At 38.1% G+C, this 17,217-nt stretch overlaps 1 protein-coding gene across 1 annotated transcript in view; it reads left to right on the plus strand.

Annotated features, from left to right (window-relative positions):
* Positions 1 to 17,217, plus strand: part of Gm11639 (predicted gene 11639) — a 227,902-nt gene that overhangs the window by 201,849 nt on the left and 8,836 nt on the right. The window contains exons 96-102 of the mRNA XM_017314877.1: positions 901 to 1,005; positions 2,303 to 2,356; positions 2,923 to 3,036; positions 11,209 to 11,262; positions 15,106 to 15,210; positions 16,165 to 16,218; positions 16,599 to 16,703. Of these exons, the coding sequence (XP_017170366.1) occupies positions 901 to 1,005; positions 2,303 to 2,356; positions 2,923 to 3,036; positions 11,209 to 11,262; positions 15,106 to 15,210; positions 16,165 to 16,218; positions 16,599 to 16,703 (591 nt within the window). The remainder of the gene's footprint in view (positions 1 to 900; positions 1,006 to 2,302; positions 2,357 to 2,922; positions 3,037 to 11,208; positions 11,263 to 15,105; positions 15,211 to 16,164; positions 16,219 to 16,598; positions 16,704 to 17,217) is intronic.

A 17,217-nucleotide genomic window follows, 5' to 3' on the forward strand; every position in this document is an offset into this window, starting at 1 on the left:
ATGCCTTTGGCTTTGATTTAGAGTTCAGCCATACAAAGAGGTGGTGATATTTAATAAACGAATTATTTTTTTTTTGTGGTTTCTGACAAAAGCATGCTTATTCTCACTAGTGTTTTAGTGGAGGCCTTGGATCAGCTATTTACAAGCTAAGAGGTCTAGTAGTATTGCATTTATATCCCCTCCCTCCTCCTCCCCTCCCTCCCTCCTCCCCTCCCTCCCTCCTCCCCTCCCTCCCTCCCTCCTTCCCTCCCTCCCTCCCTCTATCTTTCTCAGTTGTCTTGAGACAGAATCTTGCTATGTAGCGCAGGATGAGCTTGCACTTACTGTATAGTGGCAGGGTGGTTTCAGGCTTGAGATCTTTGTGCCTCTGCCTCCCACATGCTAGACTCACAGGCACAAGCATCCTCACCAGTTCTGGTTTCTTGTCGCCCCCTTCCATCCTATCCCTCTTTTGACAAGGCTTGTCCTCTGCCTCCCTGCAGTCACTCTCCCTCGGTGCCTCACCCATCTCTAAGCCCTGGGAGCTTTTAGATTAATTGGCTCTTGTTTAGAATCTACATAAATATCAATGTGATGATGAGGAGGATGATGATGGGGATGATGATGATGATATTTCAGAGAATTAAAGTGAGTCCAGCTGCTTTAGCCATAATCATATCTAGCAGCAATGGAGGAAGACCAGGAAGGCCTGACTTAGTGGCCCATTCTAGATGGTGATTTTCTTCTGGGTTGGGATGCCTTTTTTCTAAGAGGCTCAGAAGGCCATGTTCTGGAAATATGTTTCCCTGTCTTATGAATGTGTGAGAAGGTGACCGTGAGGATGAAGGTGGGCCAGCATTTTCATTATTTCGGATCCAAAAATTACCATCTATCAACCTTTTTTTCCCTTTTCTTTCAAAGGGCAGAAAGTTGATACAAATAAACTTCAAAGTGTTTTGGACCGCTATGGTATTAAACTCAATCCTGAAGAAGTAACAAAATTGCTGAACTCATTGCCGGTGGATGGTAAGGATCGTGAGTAGCATCCAGGCTCGTTAGGTGGTTTGATTTTCTGTCTATGTAAAGAAAATCCCCAAACTAGAAATGCTTGGAAACTGTTAGAACCAAATGGTGATAACAAATAAAATCTCATTAGATTTTAATTTTAAAAAGTCATCAAGTCTTTCAGCTACCAAGGTGCTACCAAAGTCCTTCACTGGATTTGTTTTCTAAAGAGAGGGGGTGGAGTAGAAGGAATGGAGAGAGGGTAAGCAAGTAGAGGTGGAGAAGGAAGCAAGAATAGAGGGGCAAAAGGCTGAATAATGAGGCTGCACAGTTCTGCAGGAATAAAATATGTACTTTACTAAAAAGGTGATTTTATAGATTGAGGAAGGCTGAATGTTTTTAACCACGCGTGGGCATGTGTGTCAGACACATGCATACGTGTGTGCATAGAATCCAGAGGACAAGCACAGTTGCCATCCTCAGTCTCTCAGTGGTCTGGGGCTCGCCCGTATGGGTAGCCAGGCTATCCCTTAGGTTCTGGGGATTCAAGTGGACTCTAGTGCTTGGAGGCAAGCACTTCTGACCAATCGACTCCCACCCTAGGCCACAAAAAGATGGATTTCTTGGCTTCATTCTTAAAGAAAAGAAAACTAAAAACAAATCAGGGGAAACACAAAGTATATTCACACCCATAACTCAAAGACAAGCACACGGTATTTTCATGGATTTGTGCTCATGCTTTTAAGACATGAAATGATTGGTTAATTGATAGGTAATATTTCTGTTTGTATTAACTTATTTGTAAATTTTCACGGTGTTAATATGTGTGCTGACCATAGAAAACCTTGGGGATACAAATTAGCAAAGATAAAAGATAACCAGTCCTTCCTCAAATCTGTGCCTACTGTCAAAACTTGGAAACATGTATTCTCGCACCCTGTCTATAAATATGTCTTTATTTTTTAACCTTAAGACCCTTATAGATAAATCTGTACAAACAGCCTAAAGTCTCTAGAGACTCAGTTGTGAAATGGAAGGCATTTTGTTTTTGTATCAAATTTCCTTCCAGAGAAGTTTCAACACCCATAAGCAGCAGTTAAGAACACTATTTTCCTCATTTATAATTTTGGAACAAAGGGGGATTGTAGACATCTCAATGCTGTTTCACCATGAGTTTCACCCACGTACCCCACTGAAGCCAAGCATTTTGGTTTGTGTATACTGTGTGTATATTTGAATGCTCTTTAGGTAAAGGTTTTTAAATCCCTTTTTCTTTGAAGTGGAAGTTGTGTACTATCTTGTGACTCTTCTTTTACAGATGATGGAAAAGCTTTTCAGAAAAGGTTGTTGAAGGGTGTGACATCTCTGGATGGTAAGGAACAAAATCAAAAGACCTTTAAGACCATTGTACTATGTATTACTGTATCCTTACTTATGCCAACGTAGATTCTACATCTTCCAAGTACTTCCCTGTGCTGGAACTGTTTAGGCTTCCTTGGGTAGTCCCACATTCGGGCCCCAAGGAGAAACTGTTCTTTTAACTAGAACAAAAAGAAATGAAGGGTAAAGTCTCTCACCTAAAGATTTAGGCCAAAATAGAAACCAATCACTTGCAAGCATGTGCAACAAAAATAATTCTTGTTCTACAAATTGTCAGTCAATGTTAACTCTCCTTAAGACGGTTCAGTTAGTTTGCTTGTGCCCAGCAGAAGAACTGAGGGAATTTCATTCTCCTGCTTATTGAACAACACAGAAAGTTTGGTATTTATCTTAAAATAGTAATTATAATATCAGGAAACCAATGACTTTTAATTATAATAAAATGCATGACTGTCATTAAGGAAAATACATGCTAGAACAGTATAGCTTCATAATCCATTTTAGACTTGTTCCACTTTAATGCGTTTTTTTTTTTTTTATTTCCTGCCCTCTACTTAGAAGCCACTGTTGATGTCGACAAGCTGGATACATTTTTAGAAAGCATGGGGATTGAGATCACTGAGAAAGAATTCGGGGATCTAACAGACACGCTGACGGGAACCTGTGAGTGTTGTGAGTAGCTCGGGGGGTGGGATGGGATGCTGGACCAACCTCTCTTTGTTCTCCAGTCTTGAAAACAAGAATTTCTCTAGCTAGACTTTGAAAACATCATAGATGTTTCAAAGGCTTAGAAAAAAATCTGAATCTGAAGTTAAGAAAAAAAAAGTCTTAAACTTTATCTTTATTAATCTAAAATCCAGTAATCCAGTTCCTTCCCCTATGAGTTAAAAAGAAAGAAAGAAAAAAAAACCCAATGCTGCACAAGATCAAGCCAAGACTTTAGTTGGAGGGTGATGGGGGAATAGAAACCAGAGTGAAAGGTTTGAAGGAAGAGAACCAGTTCCCTGTTTCTCCCAAGGTGTCTGATCCCCACACCTGCCGCTCTGTTGAAAGATACTGTTCAGAGTGCAGTGTACAATTCCTGTAGCCAAATATAAAGTACTCAAGCTTGGTACCTTTAAGACTTCTTTCTTTAATGCCACCCTATATTCTCAGGTGTGTATCATGCCAGAATTATCTCCCTCCCTGCCTTTCCTGAGATCATCCATTCCTTCCCCCAGAAACAGTGGGTTAAGTGTTCTTAAAGGGATTGTATAGAACGCAATAGAAAAGTTCAGACATATACCACATAGGCTACATAAATTGGTATGTTCAAAGTTCTTAGTGTTGCTTACAATAAGAAAACAATTTAAACACAGTCCTGAGTTATAGGAATTAACACTTCTAACCTAGGTTGGCTGGTTATTCCACACCATTTTTCTCCAGGACAGGCTCATTTACTTACTGCAGTATGTTTAAAACGTCGTCTCTTTTTTACCTCAGACCTGGACTTACAGGTTTCGGTCTAGAAGAGTAAAGTTTTTATTTGTGAATAAGACAAATAATTGGTCTGATAATTTCTAGTCAGGAATCATGAAATGAGATATTTACTTTAAAACTTTTACTTCCGTGAAAAAAAATATATATATAGGACCGAGGTCATGTTAATTTAATGCAGACATATTCTTTGGGGGACCTTCTGCATAAATATGCTCATTTGTCATTCCCAATTTAACTTGGTTTTAAGAAGGGCAATGTGTTTTTTTAAGTTCATCTGAAACTTGCAGTCAAGATCTGTCTGGATTTTAATTCTTCCTCCAGTCCTCTCAGAATCGTCCATCCCAATTTCAACACAATAGTTTATCAGTTTGCCTTTAACCAAAACCTTATAAATCTCCAATTTTTTTTCATGGAGGAAAAAAACTTTTTTTTCATTTTTAGTTTGTCAGTTTATATAATGATTTAAATTGTCAATTTAGTTAAGGATGAAGCTACTGAACAGCAAGCCTAAAATCAAACTCCGCAGTTCAGTCTGTAAGAATACTCTATCAGTCAAAGTTCTCTAGAGGGCCAGAACTTAAAGAATGAATACATACATACATACATACATACATATGTACATGCATACATAAAGGGGGTTTATTAGAATGGCTCACAGGCTGTGGTCCAGGCTGTCTAGCAATGGAAGGTCCAAGAAACCAGTCGCTGTTCAGTCCATGAGGCTGGAGGCTTCTGCTGGTCTTCAGTAGATGATGGAATCCTGAAGAAGTCGTCTCTAATACCAGTGAAGACTGGATAGAGCAAGCAGGCAAAGAGAGCAAGCTTCCTTTGTCCATGTTCTTTATTTAGGCTGTCAGCTGAAGATTTTAGTTAATTCCAGATGTAGTCAAGTTGGCCATCAGGAATAGTCATCACAGACACAAAGGCATTATTTTATTAAAAATGCATCTTATATTTATTAACTCACTCTGGCTGCCTGCCCAAGATCAAGACAGTCATGGAGAGGGATGGGATAATGCTCTGAGGAGCTACTGACAACTGATGGATGTTAAGGAAGTGAGAGTCAGTTTTAAGGCTATAGCCCCTGATAGACCAACCATACGTATATGGGCAAAACAAATTGGACTCAATGGTTTATTTTTTTTTAAGGACATGAACTTGAAAGGAGCAGGGGTGACTTCTGAAGAGCTGGAGAAGTAGAGGGTTAAGATGATCTAAATATATTGTATGCATGTATAAAATTCTGAAAGAATTTATAAAAATATTGAATTAGGAAACTGTAACTTACTAGCTGTGAGAGTTCAACATGCAGTCAGCAGTAATCTGAATGTAAGAATTCATAGTAAGACTTGAAAATAGTGAGGAATAAATAGATAGTTCCGACATTACTTTCTTGCCACACAAGAATGAGGATCTAATTTCAATCTCCAGGATTCACATTAAATATATATATATATATATATATATATATATATATATATATATATATCCACAAGTCCAGGAATCTCTGGGCAACCACCCTAGCCTAATACACAAGCCTCAGGTTGAGTGAGAGACCCTGTCTACAAAAGAACAAGGCAGGCATCTACTAAGGAGCAATACCTGAGGGTGACCTCTGACCTCCACATATCCACACATGCATGTGCATCTGCACATACACAAGCACCTGAGTGAATGCACACCCACTTGCCACATACATACACATGTGCACACTCATATACAAAGAAGTAAAATAAGGTTGACATCATTTGATTAGTCAAATGGACATGAGTTAAAAAGACCTCCTATATTAAAAAAAAAAAATCCTTATTAATGTACAGACTTTTCACCAGCAATCCAAACAGCATGTATAAGTAAATTTATTCATCCTTAATTCTTGATTTTTTTTCTATTTCTATGCCACAAAAACTTCCCACATCCATTCAATATTCAACATATTTAGGTGTTCCTACCTGTCATGTTTTCCACAAAAACAAATTATCATTCTTTATTATCTTTATTATTCTACCCTTAGCCCAGAGCCTCACTCATCGTTCCAGCTGAGACACTTACACAGCCTCTGGAATGGTCTGATGACTAAGTTGTTGCCTTAAATTAATCCTGAATGAGATAGCCATGATGGTTTAGTTAAGATGTAAATATGACCTTGTTATTCCTCAGAACCCCTTCAAGGAACTAGAGAGGATTCACATGGTAACTTAGAACTATCTGTAACTCCAGTTCTAGATAATCCAGTGCCTGCTTCGAGCCTCCACAGATTCAGGCATGCACTGTGGTGCACAGACATACATGTGGGCAAAAATAGTTTTAAGAAAAAAAATAGACCCCTTCAAATAAGAGAGAAAAGGAGGAATGAATATAATCAAAATATATTATATACATACTAAAATGTCAAAATGAATCCTATTATTCTGTAAAATTAACATATGCACTTTCAAAAAACTTAAAACCTCCAAAGACCCCCTCATAGCTTATAGACATTGTGGTGGCTTGAGTATGCTTGGCATAAAATGGAACTCTTAGGAGGTGTGGCCTTGTTGGAGGAATTGTGTCACTGTTGGGGTGGGCCTTAGAGGTCCCTTCCTATGCTCAGGCTCCACCCATTATGGAAGAGACAGGCTTCTTCCTGGCTGCCTCTGACCAAGATGCAGAACTCTCAGCTCTTCTCCAACAACATATCTGCCTGGATGCTGCCATGCTCCCTGCCATGGTGATAATGGGCAGACCCTCTGAAACTGTAAGCCAGCACCCAATTAAATGTTTGCCTTTATAAGAGTTGCCTTGGCCATTGTGTCTCTTCACAGTAATCAAAACCCTAACTGAGACAGAAATTGGTACAAGGGACTGTGGTGTTGCTGAGACAGGCCTGGCCAAGAATATTGATCTTGGGACTTTGGAAAGCAGTGGAATGCTTTAAGTGAGGTCTAATGGGTCATCCTAGTAGTTATATGGAAGATGGTAGTGCTGAGGGTGATTTGAACTGGGGGCGGGGGAGTGCTGCTGGCTCAAAAGATTTCAGAGGAGAAGAATTTTAGTATGTAGCCTAAAGACTATTCTTCTGATGTTTTAATGAAGAGTGTGGCTGCTGTTTTTTCCCCCTTGTCTGGAGAGTCTGCCTGAGGTTAAGGAAAAGAGAATCAGATTAATTGCATTGGGACAAAAGGAAGTCTCAGAAAAGCCCAGCATAGACTTGTCCTCTAGTTCATTCTCATGAAGAGCATTTCGATCAAATGTTGAAAACGTAGGAAGGAAAAAAATACAAAATGTATGGTTCAAGTAATAAAGGGGCACCAGGAAGTGAAATGGAGTTGAGTCCATTTATGTTCCAGGAAATAAACAGGTTAAGGGAGTAGTGATCTCAGGGCAAGATCCCACCCAGCTAAGTTTATTGTTTATGTTTATGGTTGAATAAGGAATATTTATGTCATGCTAGGTGTTATTACCTGGTTATTGTTTTCATTTTGACTTTTAATCTGAAATGAACTACAGTCCAGAAATGGAGGGCATACTTGTGGCCCAGATTTTTTAGGCTGGAAGACAGGCATTTGATCCAGATTTGAGGAATAGTGGCCATGAAAAGCTTTGGCCCAGCTCTGGTGGTACACACCTTTAATCCCAAAAGACAAAGGCAAGCAGATCTCTGAGTTCAAGGCCAACCTGGTACAGAGTAAATTCTAGGTAAGAAAAGCTTAAGTCCAAACATGGTGGTACTGGCTTTTAATCCCAGAACCCAGGAGATCTCTTGCTGATCTCTGAGTTCAAGGTCAATCTACAGAGCAAGTTTCAGGAAAGCCAAGCTTAGATAGACAGTTAAGAAGTTGGAAAACGGAAAGCTAGTGAGAATGTAATAGAACAAGGGGACCATGTTCCAGCTCCAGCAGGCAGCAGAACCCAGCAGCTTCAGCCATGTGTCTCTGACTTTAGAGTCAAGAATAGAATGGACTACTGAGACCATTGATGCTGGTTAGCTGGAGCTAAGAAATTAGCAGTGATTAAGAAGAGTCCAGCATCACTGAGGTAAAGTCTTCTGGAAAGTGTTTTCTGGGAGCACAGAGAAGCTGTGTTCTGGAGATAGCCAAGGTGTACCTCGTACTGCAGCTGGACTTGGAAATGTGTAAGAAGCACCCAGGTGGTACTGGTTTAAAGGCATGAAAGGATCATTGAGAGCAGCTGAGGTTTTGTACTGTGAGAGGCCATTGGTGAAGGTGCAGCCTCAGTTGCAGTTGGCAGCCCAGGACTGAAAGGCTTGCAAGAAGTTGTGGCTTGGCACCATGAAGAGAGCCTATGACAGGCTTTTGGTGAAGCCTAGCCCCTTCCATTCTTGACTCTAAAGTCACATGGCTGAAGCTGCTGAGTTCTTGGCTGTTCCTTTCCTAGTTCACTTGCTATCACTTTCTCATGATAAAAGCAGCATAATGCCGCCAGCAGTGGTCTTCAGTGTATAGCAGAATGGATTATCAGCATTTCCAAGAGAAATGTGGACTTAAAAACAAGATGCATCCAAAAAACTTGAGAGAAGATATTATCTACAGGAAAAGGATGATGCAAGCCACCTCAGTTCTGATAGCTATTCATGGAAGAACTATCCATAGAGGTCCAAAATTATACATTTTAGGACAATCTTGTTAATGATGTCATCAAGTCTGTAATTCATCGCAGGGGGAGGGGTGTGTTGTGGGTGGGGATGTCCCATCCTGGAATGTTTTAAAGTGAGACAGAGAGTCTGTGACACAGAGTCTGACACAGGTGTAGCTTTAAAGCTCTGGACATTCTAGATCCCTAACTATACTGAATGCTTGTTGATAACGTATATAAAAAAAAAATCCTAAAGACTTTCTTGCTTACTCTGAGGGTTAAAAGCCATTGGCTTAACCGATTAACACCTCTAGCCTAATGGCTGAGGGTTAAATAAAGTAGCCTTTGTTCTATCTCCACAGGAACTGCATGGCTCTAACTCCCAGCCTGCAAGTTTAAGGAGCAGGAAGAAAACGGACACTTTGAAAAGTGATTTTAGCCTTTATTTCTAAGTTCTCTCTAAGAAGTTTCCTAAGAAAGGTCTTATCTAGAAGGTTCTTCTCTCTTTAAGGATCTTCTCTCTAAAAACGTTCTTCTCTGCTCTCTTCTTAACTTGCTCTTTCCTCCTGATCTGATGTAACAATAATGCCCTTACTCTCAATCCCATGTCATCCAACGTTACTGCCAATGCTTTTACTCCCAATTGCTATGCCATGTAATCATTTCTAGTCTTTTGTACCTTTTCTAGGGGAATAGATCACTTGGTTTACCCAAGCATCCCTCTTTTATTTGTTTGTTTGTTTGTTTAATTGCTTCTTACAAAAGTTCACCAGACAAGAAGTTCAAACATAAATTCAAATCATAAATTGAAAAGGAAGTTTACAACAGAGAATGTTTACATGCATATCCATTAAGAGTAATTATCTGACTAAACATTCATTATCTGCTCAATAGGTTCATTGAAAGTTAAAAACCGTTATTTTTGTGACTAAGTAATTTTGTATAGATAAACTCAGCCAATATATTATCTTCGGTCCTTGCACCTATCGTAAATTGTTAGCTCCCTTTTTATGACCTTTGGTTAATTGTTTTACAACCCCTTGGAATATGCTCTAAATTGTAGATGCCTGCTTACTATCTCAAAAGCAATTAACTCATGACACTTGATGACTGAGTTCTCATTGCAGTTTTGACATCAGAAAGGACTTAACAGCAGTCCTATTAGAAAAGAACTTAATAATTACTAATAAAATTTTAGAAATTCTTATAGAATCATTAGCAATTAAGAAATTATCTCTTTGTTTATATAGCATCACTACAAGACAATACATCTTCATTGTTCTGCAGAAATCTGCTCAAAAGGGTGGGCTACAGATACTATTGCATATGCCAACAAGATTTTGCTGACAGGACCCTGATATAGCTGTCTCCTATGAGGCTATGCCAATGCCTGGCAAATACAGAAGTGGATTCTTTTTTTTTTTTTTTTTTTTTTTTTTTTTTTTTTTTTCCATTTTTTATTAGGTATTTAACTCATTTACATTTCCAATGCTATACCAAAAGTCCCCCATATCCACCCACCCCCACTCCCCTGCCCACCCACTCCCCCTTTTTGGCCCTGGTATTCCCCTGTACTGGGGCATATAAAGTTTGCAAGTCCAATGGGCCTCTCTTTCCAGTGATGGCCGACTAGGCCATCTTTTGATATATATGCAGCTAGAGTCAAGAGCTCCGGGGTACTGGTTAGCTCATAATGTTGTTCCACCTATAGGGTTGCAGATCCCTTTAGCTCCTTGGCTACTTTCTCTAGCTCCTCCATTGGGAGCCCTATGATCCATCCATTAGCTGACTGTGAGCATCCACTTCTGTGTTTGCTGGGCCCCGGCATAGTCTCACAAGAGACAGCTACATCTGCGTCCTTTCAATAAAATCTTGCTAGTGTATGCAATGGTGTCAGCGTTTGGATGCTGATTATGGGGTGGATCCCTGGCTTTGGCAGTCTCTACATGGTCCATCCTTTCATCTCAGCTCCAAACTCCGTCTCTGTAACTCCTTCCATGGGTGTTTTGTTCCCAAATCTAAGGAGGGGCATAGTGTCCACACTTCAGTCTTCATTCTCCTTGAGTTTCATGTGTTTAGCAAATTATATCTTATATCTTGGGTATCCTAGGTTTGGGGCTTCTTACAGTCATCTTTTGGATGGAACACAGGGTTCCCAATGAAGGAGCTAGAGAAAGTACTCAAGGAGCTGAAGGGGTCTGCAACCCTATAGGAGGAACAACAATATGAACTAACCAGTACCCCCAGAGCTCGTGTCTCTAGCTGCATATGTAGCAGAGGATGGCCAAGTCTGTCATCAATGGGAGGAGAGGCCCTTGGTCTTGCGAAGATTATATGCCCCAGTATAGGGGAATGCCAAGGCCAGGAAGCAGGAGTGGGTGGGTTGGGGAGCAGGGCGGGGTGGGGGGGGAGAAGGTGTAGGGAATTTTTGGAGAGGAAACTAGGAAAGGGGACAGCATTTGAAATGTAAATGAAGAAAATATCTAATAAAAATTTAAAAATTAAAAAGGGGTGGGCTAATACCTAGTGAATGTTATATGTACTTAATAATAACAGGAAAAGCATGTTAATATCAGGAATCTTTCCTCAGATATAATCCCCTCATCCTTGGTTAAAGAAGCAAATTCGTCATTAACTCTATAGTCCATGGGCGAACTATCTCAGGAAGAGTACCTGCTAGCTTTTAGCTTCTCCTTGATGGCTCCTGGCAATTCATAATTTAAGTGCTGACTGTGCTTGCCTTTTTCCGAGTTTGGCTTTATCAATATCTGAAATTTCCCTGTCTTACAGCTGATGGGAAAGTGAAACTAAATAGTGTAATGGAAAACCTGACTACTATTTTAGGTAAGTAGGAATTTACTTAATTTTTGTACTGTTTTTCTGATATCTCCTATGATATCTTCATTTTCTTGTTAATTTTACTACTTTAGCATTTTGTTAAACATTTTCAACTACTTGCTTTGTATCACCTCTGCTTTTGCAATAAAGCACATGCCAAAATTTCAGATATTTCAAATTTTAAACAATGACTAAGGTGCTATCTAATTTTTAGTGTAGGTCATTAACAACATTATAGTTTCTGGGCAATTGTATGAGCATTGGGTTATTTGCAAATATGTTCCCTTACAAGGAAGTAAACTTTGTTATGGTAAGAGACAGCTCTATATTTCTAAATCTGATGCTTATTCTGTCCTCATGTGTTGTCTGTCTAGCCATGAAAGATGCTGGGTGTGTTTCGTTTTTCATAATTTGGATTCATTTGGTGGTGTTCTGTAGTAATGGCAACACACTTTTCCTAATAGTAGGAGAATTTTTGAGTCCCTACCTTTTAGTCCCTCTTCAACAGAAGCCACAGAAGACACTATCAGGATTGACCATATCTACTTCACTATTGCTGATTCTCCTTGGAGCAGCGACTGCCTCGGTATCAATCAGGATATTTTTATCCTGTCTTTAAATCAACTGATGAATGTGTTTTCTGGTGTGATAATGGCTCAGTACAAGAACTCAAGACCCTCAAGAGCAAAATTCAAATAGTTATGAGACAAAGAAAGCAGACAGGGTTATACAAAAGACCTGGAAGGTGCTAGAATCCAGGCCCATTGTCTTCTAAGGTCTGAAAGAAGATTAGTTCAAATAGAAGATTAGATCAAATAATGCCTTAAGTTTGCTGTAAACAAGCTGATTTTTCTTACGTATGCAAAGCCTCACCTCATTAGCCAAAAGAAAAAGCAATCTCTCTGCTATTTTAACCGCTTTATTATGTTCAGTAGGGCAGTGATTATATTACATAATAATCAAAATGACACAAAATTTTTATTACCTTGAATTTAATAATTTCTGTGAATGACATCAGTTATACTTAAGAATCCATTCCACCAGTCACTATTTATAGAACATAAACATTTACATATCATTAACATTTGTTTGGGAGGGGTTTACAAAAGCTGTCCTTGAAGTTGCTGAGTAACCAAGACTCCTCTTGAACGCCTTATCCAGCTGCCTCACCCAACCCAAGTACTGGGGTTACAATCATGCACCCCAGAAAGATTTCTGTCCCCACTGGACTTTTTGTAAAGAAACAAATATTTGCCATTATTGATGTTACAAACAAAACATAGCTAGTAATTCTTTAATTTGGTTTACTAGTAAAAATCTGAATTATAAAATTATTTGGGGGGGGGACTAGATGGGTATTAGTACAGAAGATTATATCTCTAAGTTGAAAGTGAATAATAGTAATTCAACAAAAAACTATGACAAAAAGATTAAAAATAAAAATATATGAAGATGTGTAAAACACTGCATTTTCTTGTTCCAATGATCTTAAGCAGAGATTTCTATTTCTTGAAGATTTGAACTTGTTCTGAGGGGCTTGGATCTTAAGTCAGAGGTGCTATCCATGTGCCCCTTTTACTACAGTGAAGCTTTTTATCTCCTCGAACTCATGCTGAAACCCTAACCCCCAGGCCTGTGGCATTAGGAATTAGGAATTAGTAAGTCACAAGGGCTCAACTCTCAGGAGTAGAATCAATGCCTCATAGACTATAAAATGCTTGAGGGGAAATAAGCTCCCAAAGCAGTGGGGGTTTCCAAGATCACTCAATCCTTGTCCAGTTCCATCCCACATCATTACACTGCGATCCCTGTCAGGATAAGTTCTCTCTTCTCGGATCTATACCTGTTTATTTTACAGCTAACAATAGTCTTGACATAAACATTAGTAAGACCCCAGTATAAATGATTCAAGAAACAACCAAAGAATGAAGGATGGTGCTGGAGTCCCTGAGGGCAATAAATGCCACTAGTGTGGCCAAAATAAACTCTGGATTTGAAGGAATCCAGAATGATTCTTTTCTGATTATCATAATCTTCTTTATATTTGGTACATAAAAAGTCCAAGAGTATTATTGTAACATGCCAACAACATACATAAAAGAGTCATAGGGATACTGTCAATGAATTCACCTTCCTTTGTGCACAGCAACATGGTTTGAGATTTTATAATCTCACACATGATCTCATCTATTCTTCCTAAAAGCTTCATATGGCTCATATGGCTCAGTGGGTAAAATGCTGAGTTTGTATTGTAACCCTGGTGCTGTGGATCATAGGTGGACAGCTCCAGGATGTTCCCTGGCCAGCCAGTCTAGCTGAAATGGTGAGTTCCAGGTTCAATGAGAGAGCCTGTCTTAGACAATTAAGGTGGAAACAGAATTGCAGAATACATCCTGATGTCAACCTATGTCTTCCACATGAACGGACATGGGCGAGTACATCCACACACATGTACACATGCATACATACACAAGAATTCAGATAGGGATTCAATAGGAAGCTAAGGAATGGTCCACATTTTAATAACATGAATTCTTCTAGTCCACAAGTGCAGGGTTTCCTTCTGTTTATTTGTATCTTGTTTCTTTCCATTGTCTTTTCAGTTAATTTCTTTAATTAAATGTATTCCTAGGTGTTTTTAAATTTTATTTTTATTATTTTTAAAATGATGTATATCTGTATAGATGAATGCAGAGGCCAGAGGTATGGATCCCCCAGAGCAGGAGTTACAGATGGTTGTGAGTCAACTGACATGGCCCCTAGGAATCGAACGCAGGTCCTCTGGAAGAGCAATCTGCACTGTTAGCCTCCGGGCCATCTCTCTAACCCCTTATCCCTCAGAATTTTTGACAGCTATTATAAATGTAACTTCTTTCTTGATTCCTTTATCAGATAGTTTGGTGGTACTTTGAAGAAACACTACTGATTTTCGCATGCTAGTTTAGTATCGTACAACCTCAGTGGGTCTATCTGTTAAGCATTTTAAACGCATTAGTGGTGGGTAATGCTCTTTATGTAAGACGCTATCATCTATAAAGACAATTTAACTTCTTCCTTCCAGTTTTTTTTTTAATCCTTTCTTTTGTCCAGTTCCTTTTGCTAAAGACACCCACTGCTGTGTCAGTAGAAGTGTCAGGAATGGTGCTCTCAATCCCCTATGCTGTATGTAATATAGGTTGGCTGGAGATTTACCATCAATGGCCTGCTAATAAACTAATAAACTAATGTATTATGTTTTAATATGAGAAGCTATTAAACCAAACAATTGTTCTGCACCTGTTAGAATGATCTTATGAGTTTTGTCCTTCCTTCCACTAATATGACATAACTTATATATTGTTTTTATATGTTAAATGATCACACTCTACCATGGTGAGAAAGCTTGTTAATGAAAGTTTACATTTTGTGTGTTTGTGTTTGGGTGAAATTTTTGTGTCTGTCTTTGTCAAAGATGGTGGCTTTGAGTTTTCTTTCTTTTGTTTCTCTAGCTTTGCTGTTAGGATAACAAAAGCCAAGTCCATCTTTGAAGTACTTTCTCACAAGCATTTACCGAATGAATTTTTGGTGCATCCTATTAATAATTAGTTAATATAAGTCACGTAGTATGTGTGCTTTTTTATATGAAATTGATGTACATTGTAATTTATAGCTCCAAATATGATCACTTCAAACTCCTGAAGTAAATATTTAAAATTTATTTTATATTAAAAAAAACACTCAAGTATTACTTGTTTTATGGTCATCTGTATACTTAATTCAAATTCACAAGTTTTATAATTTTACAGTGTCAAGTATCATAGCTTTTATGTTCTCAAAATCTTTTCTTGTCACCATTTATATCTTTCCTAGGAGATTCAGTGGATATTAATGATGTAGGAGATATTCTGAAAGACATGAAAATTGAATTCACAGATAAAGAATATTTGAATCTGATAAAACATCTTTCAAAGAAAGGTAAGCATATATATATTTTTTAAATTGATATGTACTGATAAGGATGGTTATGTATGTAGATCCTTCAGAAGGTTTTGAGTACTTGAGTAGGAGAATTTTTGGTGTCACATTGTTAACAGGGTTTTTATTTCTTAATATTTTATTGAAAATTCATATGTGCATATAATGTGTTTTGATTTACTCCAGTCCCACTCCTTCCTCCTCCACCTTCCTCCTTTAGTCCCCTTCTACTTTTCCCTCCCAACTTCATGTTACCAGGACTTTAAAATCATTTCTTAGAAGTTCCAGAATATTTTTGCCAAAAGAATATCTGAATCATTTACTTTTCAATATGATAACAAACTATGTCATTCATTTCTCCTGATAAGGCCTGTGCATTGTTCTTCTTTGCATTAAAAGACAGAAAGTACTAAGAAAAATATCAAAGAGAAAAATAAGTAATATTGGTCAGAAATTTAAAATAAATTAAATAGAACATATGTTTCAGAATTTACAACCAGTGATGATTAGTTTTTGTACATGAGAGAACAAAATTGCCTCAGAAGAGGTTTTTTTCAGGGACTGGAAAGATGACTCAGTAGTTAAGAAAACTTTCTTCTCTTGTAGAGGACCCAGGTTCAATTCCCAGCACAATTCCCTGCCTATAATTCCAGTCTCAGGGGATCTAATGCCCCCTTCTGGCCTCCTCAGGGGCCAGGCACAAAAATAGAGCACATATGTGCCCTCAAAACACCCATATATTTAAACTACAGAATTTTATTTTCAAATTTAAAACAATATATTCTTTCTCCAAAAAAACTCCATTATTGAGAGATGAAAAATAAATCTGGAAGGAAACCATCAAAAACCGACTTTTCTGAAGTCAGAGGATTGTGAGAATTATAGTTTGTTGCTTCTTTGTTTAAGCAAATCTTCCTCATTGTTTTCTGACCTGAGTTGTGGTTTTTCTTTCAGCTTCAGGAAAAGTGTATAAAAAAAGGATAACGGATGGTTTAAAGCATCTTAAAAGTGAGTGCAAAGCATCATGAGAACACAGATAAATATATATAAGTCCAATATTGCTTGTGTAATTAAATTCCTCTTTATTAAATATAAATATCAAATTATTTTCACAGAATGATTTTTAGATTGTTGTATATTCCAATGTAAAGTGTTGGATTATTATGCTATGATTCTCTGAGAATTTATCTAGACCCATTTAGAATTTCATGTGTTCAATATGAGCAAAAGACACCATCAGAGACTGAGATACGACACCTGGTTTCAATGTTTTCTCCTCCTTATGCCTGTGACTAGGCCTTCCTGCATCATAAGTCCTCATAGAATTTCCTGAATTGAAAAGATTTTTCCACACTTTGATATCATTTTAATACTTTGTCTTTCCTAAGGAGGAAAAATTGATGTGAATAACTTGAGCCCATTTCTGGAAAACATGGGACTTGAACTCTCACAAAATGAATATGAAGACCTCGCAGAAAGTCTACCAGTTGACGGTAGGCTTTATAAACCAAAATACTTCCCTTTTGGGACACCTTAAGCTTTACATCTTCTGTAGATGACATTTATTTTATATCAGAAGGACATTTTGAAAAGTTTACAGAAGCATCCAGATGAAACAAAATTTATCTTTATTAGTTCAAGTCTAGCAGGTGCCCTCCACTGTGGGTGATGAAGGGGGAATGAATCCCAACAGAGCCTTCTCAGGTGCAAATGAAGAAGAAAACCAAATGAGAGCCCTTTGTAGACATGCTGAGTGTTACATGACTGCAGAGAAACTTGCCTACTAGGAACATTCCAAATAGAGTAATGATTGCATCTGGTGTGAATGATCTGCCGTTCTGATTGAGAAGACCAATAGATAGAGAGATATGCAGGAATTTAAAGTGATATATAACTGTGGATGCTAAGAATAATTATACTACTGTCATGAGGTATTGTGTGTGATATGGATTTAGATTTTAAATACAATGATAGAATGGGAATTATTTCCAATAGAAAAATAATTTG

Source organism: Mus musculus, chromosome 11, assembly GCF_000001635.26.
Source record: "Mus musculus strain C57BL/6J chromosome 11, GRCm38.p6 C57BL/6J".
NCBI classification, from domain to species: Eukaryota; Metazoa; Chordata; class Mammalia; order Rodentia; family Muridae; genus Mus; species Mus musculus.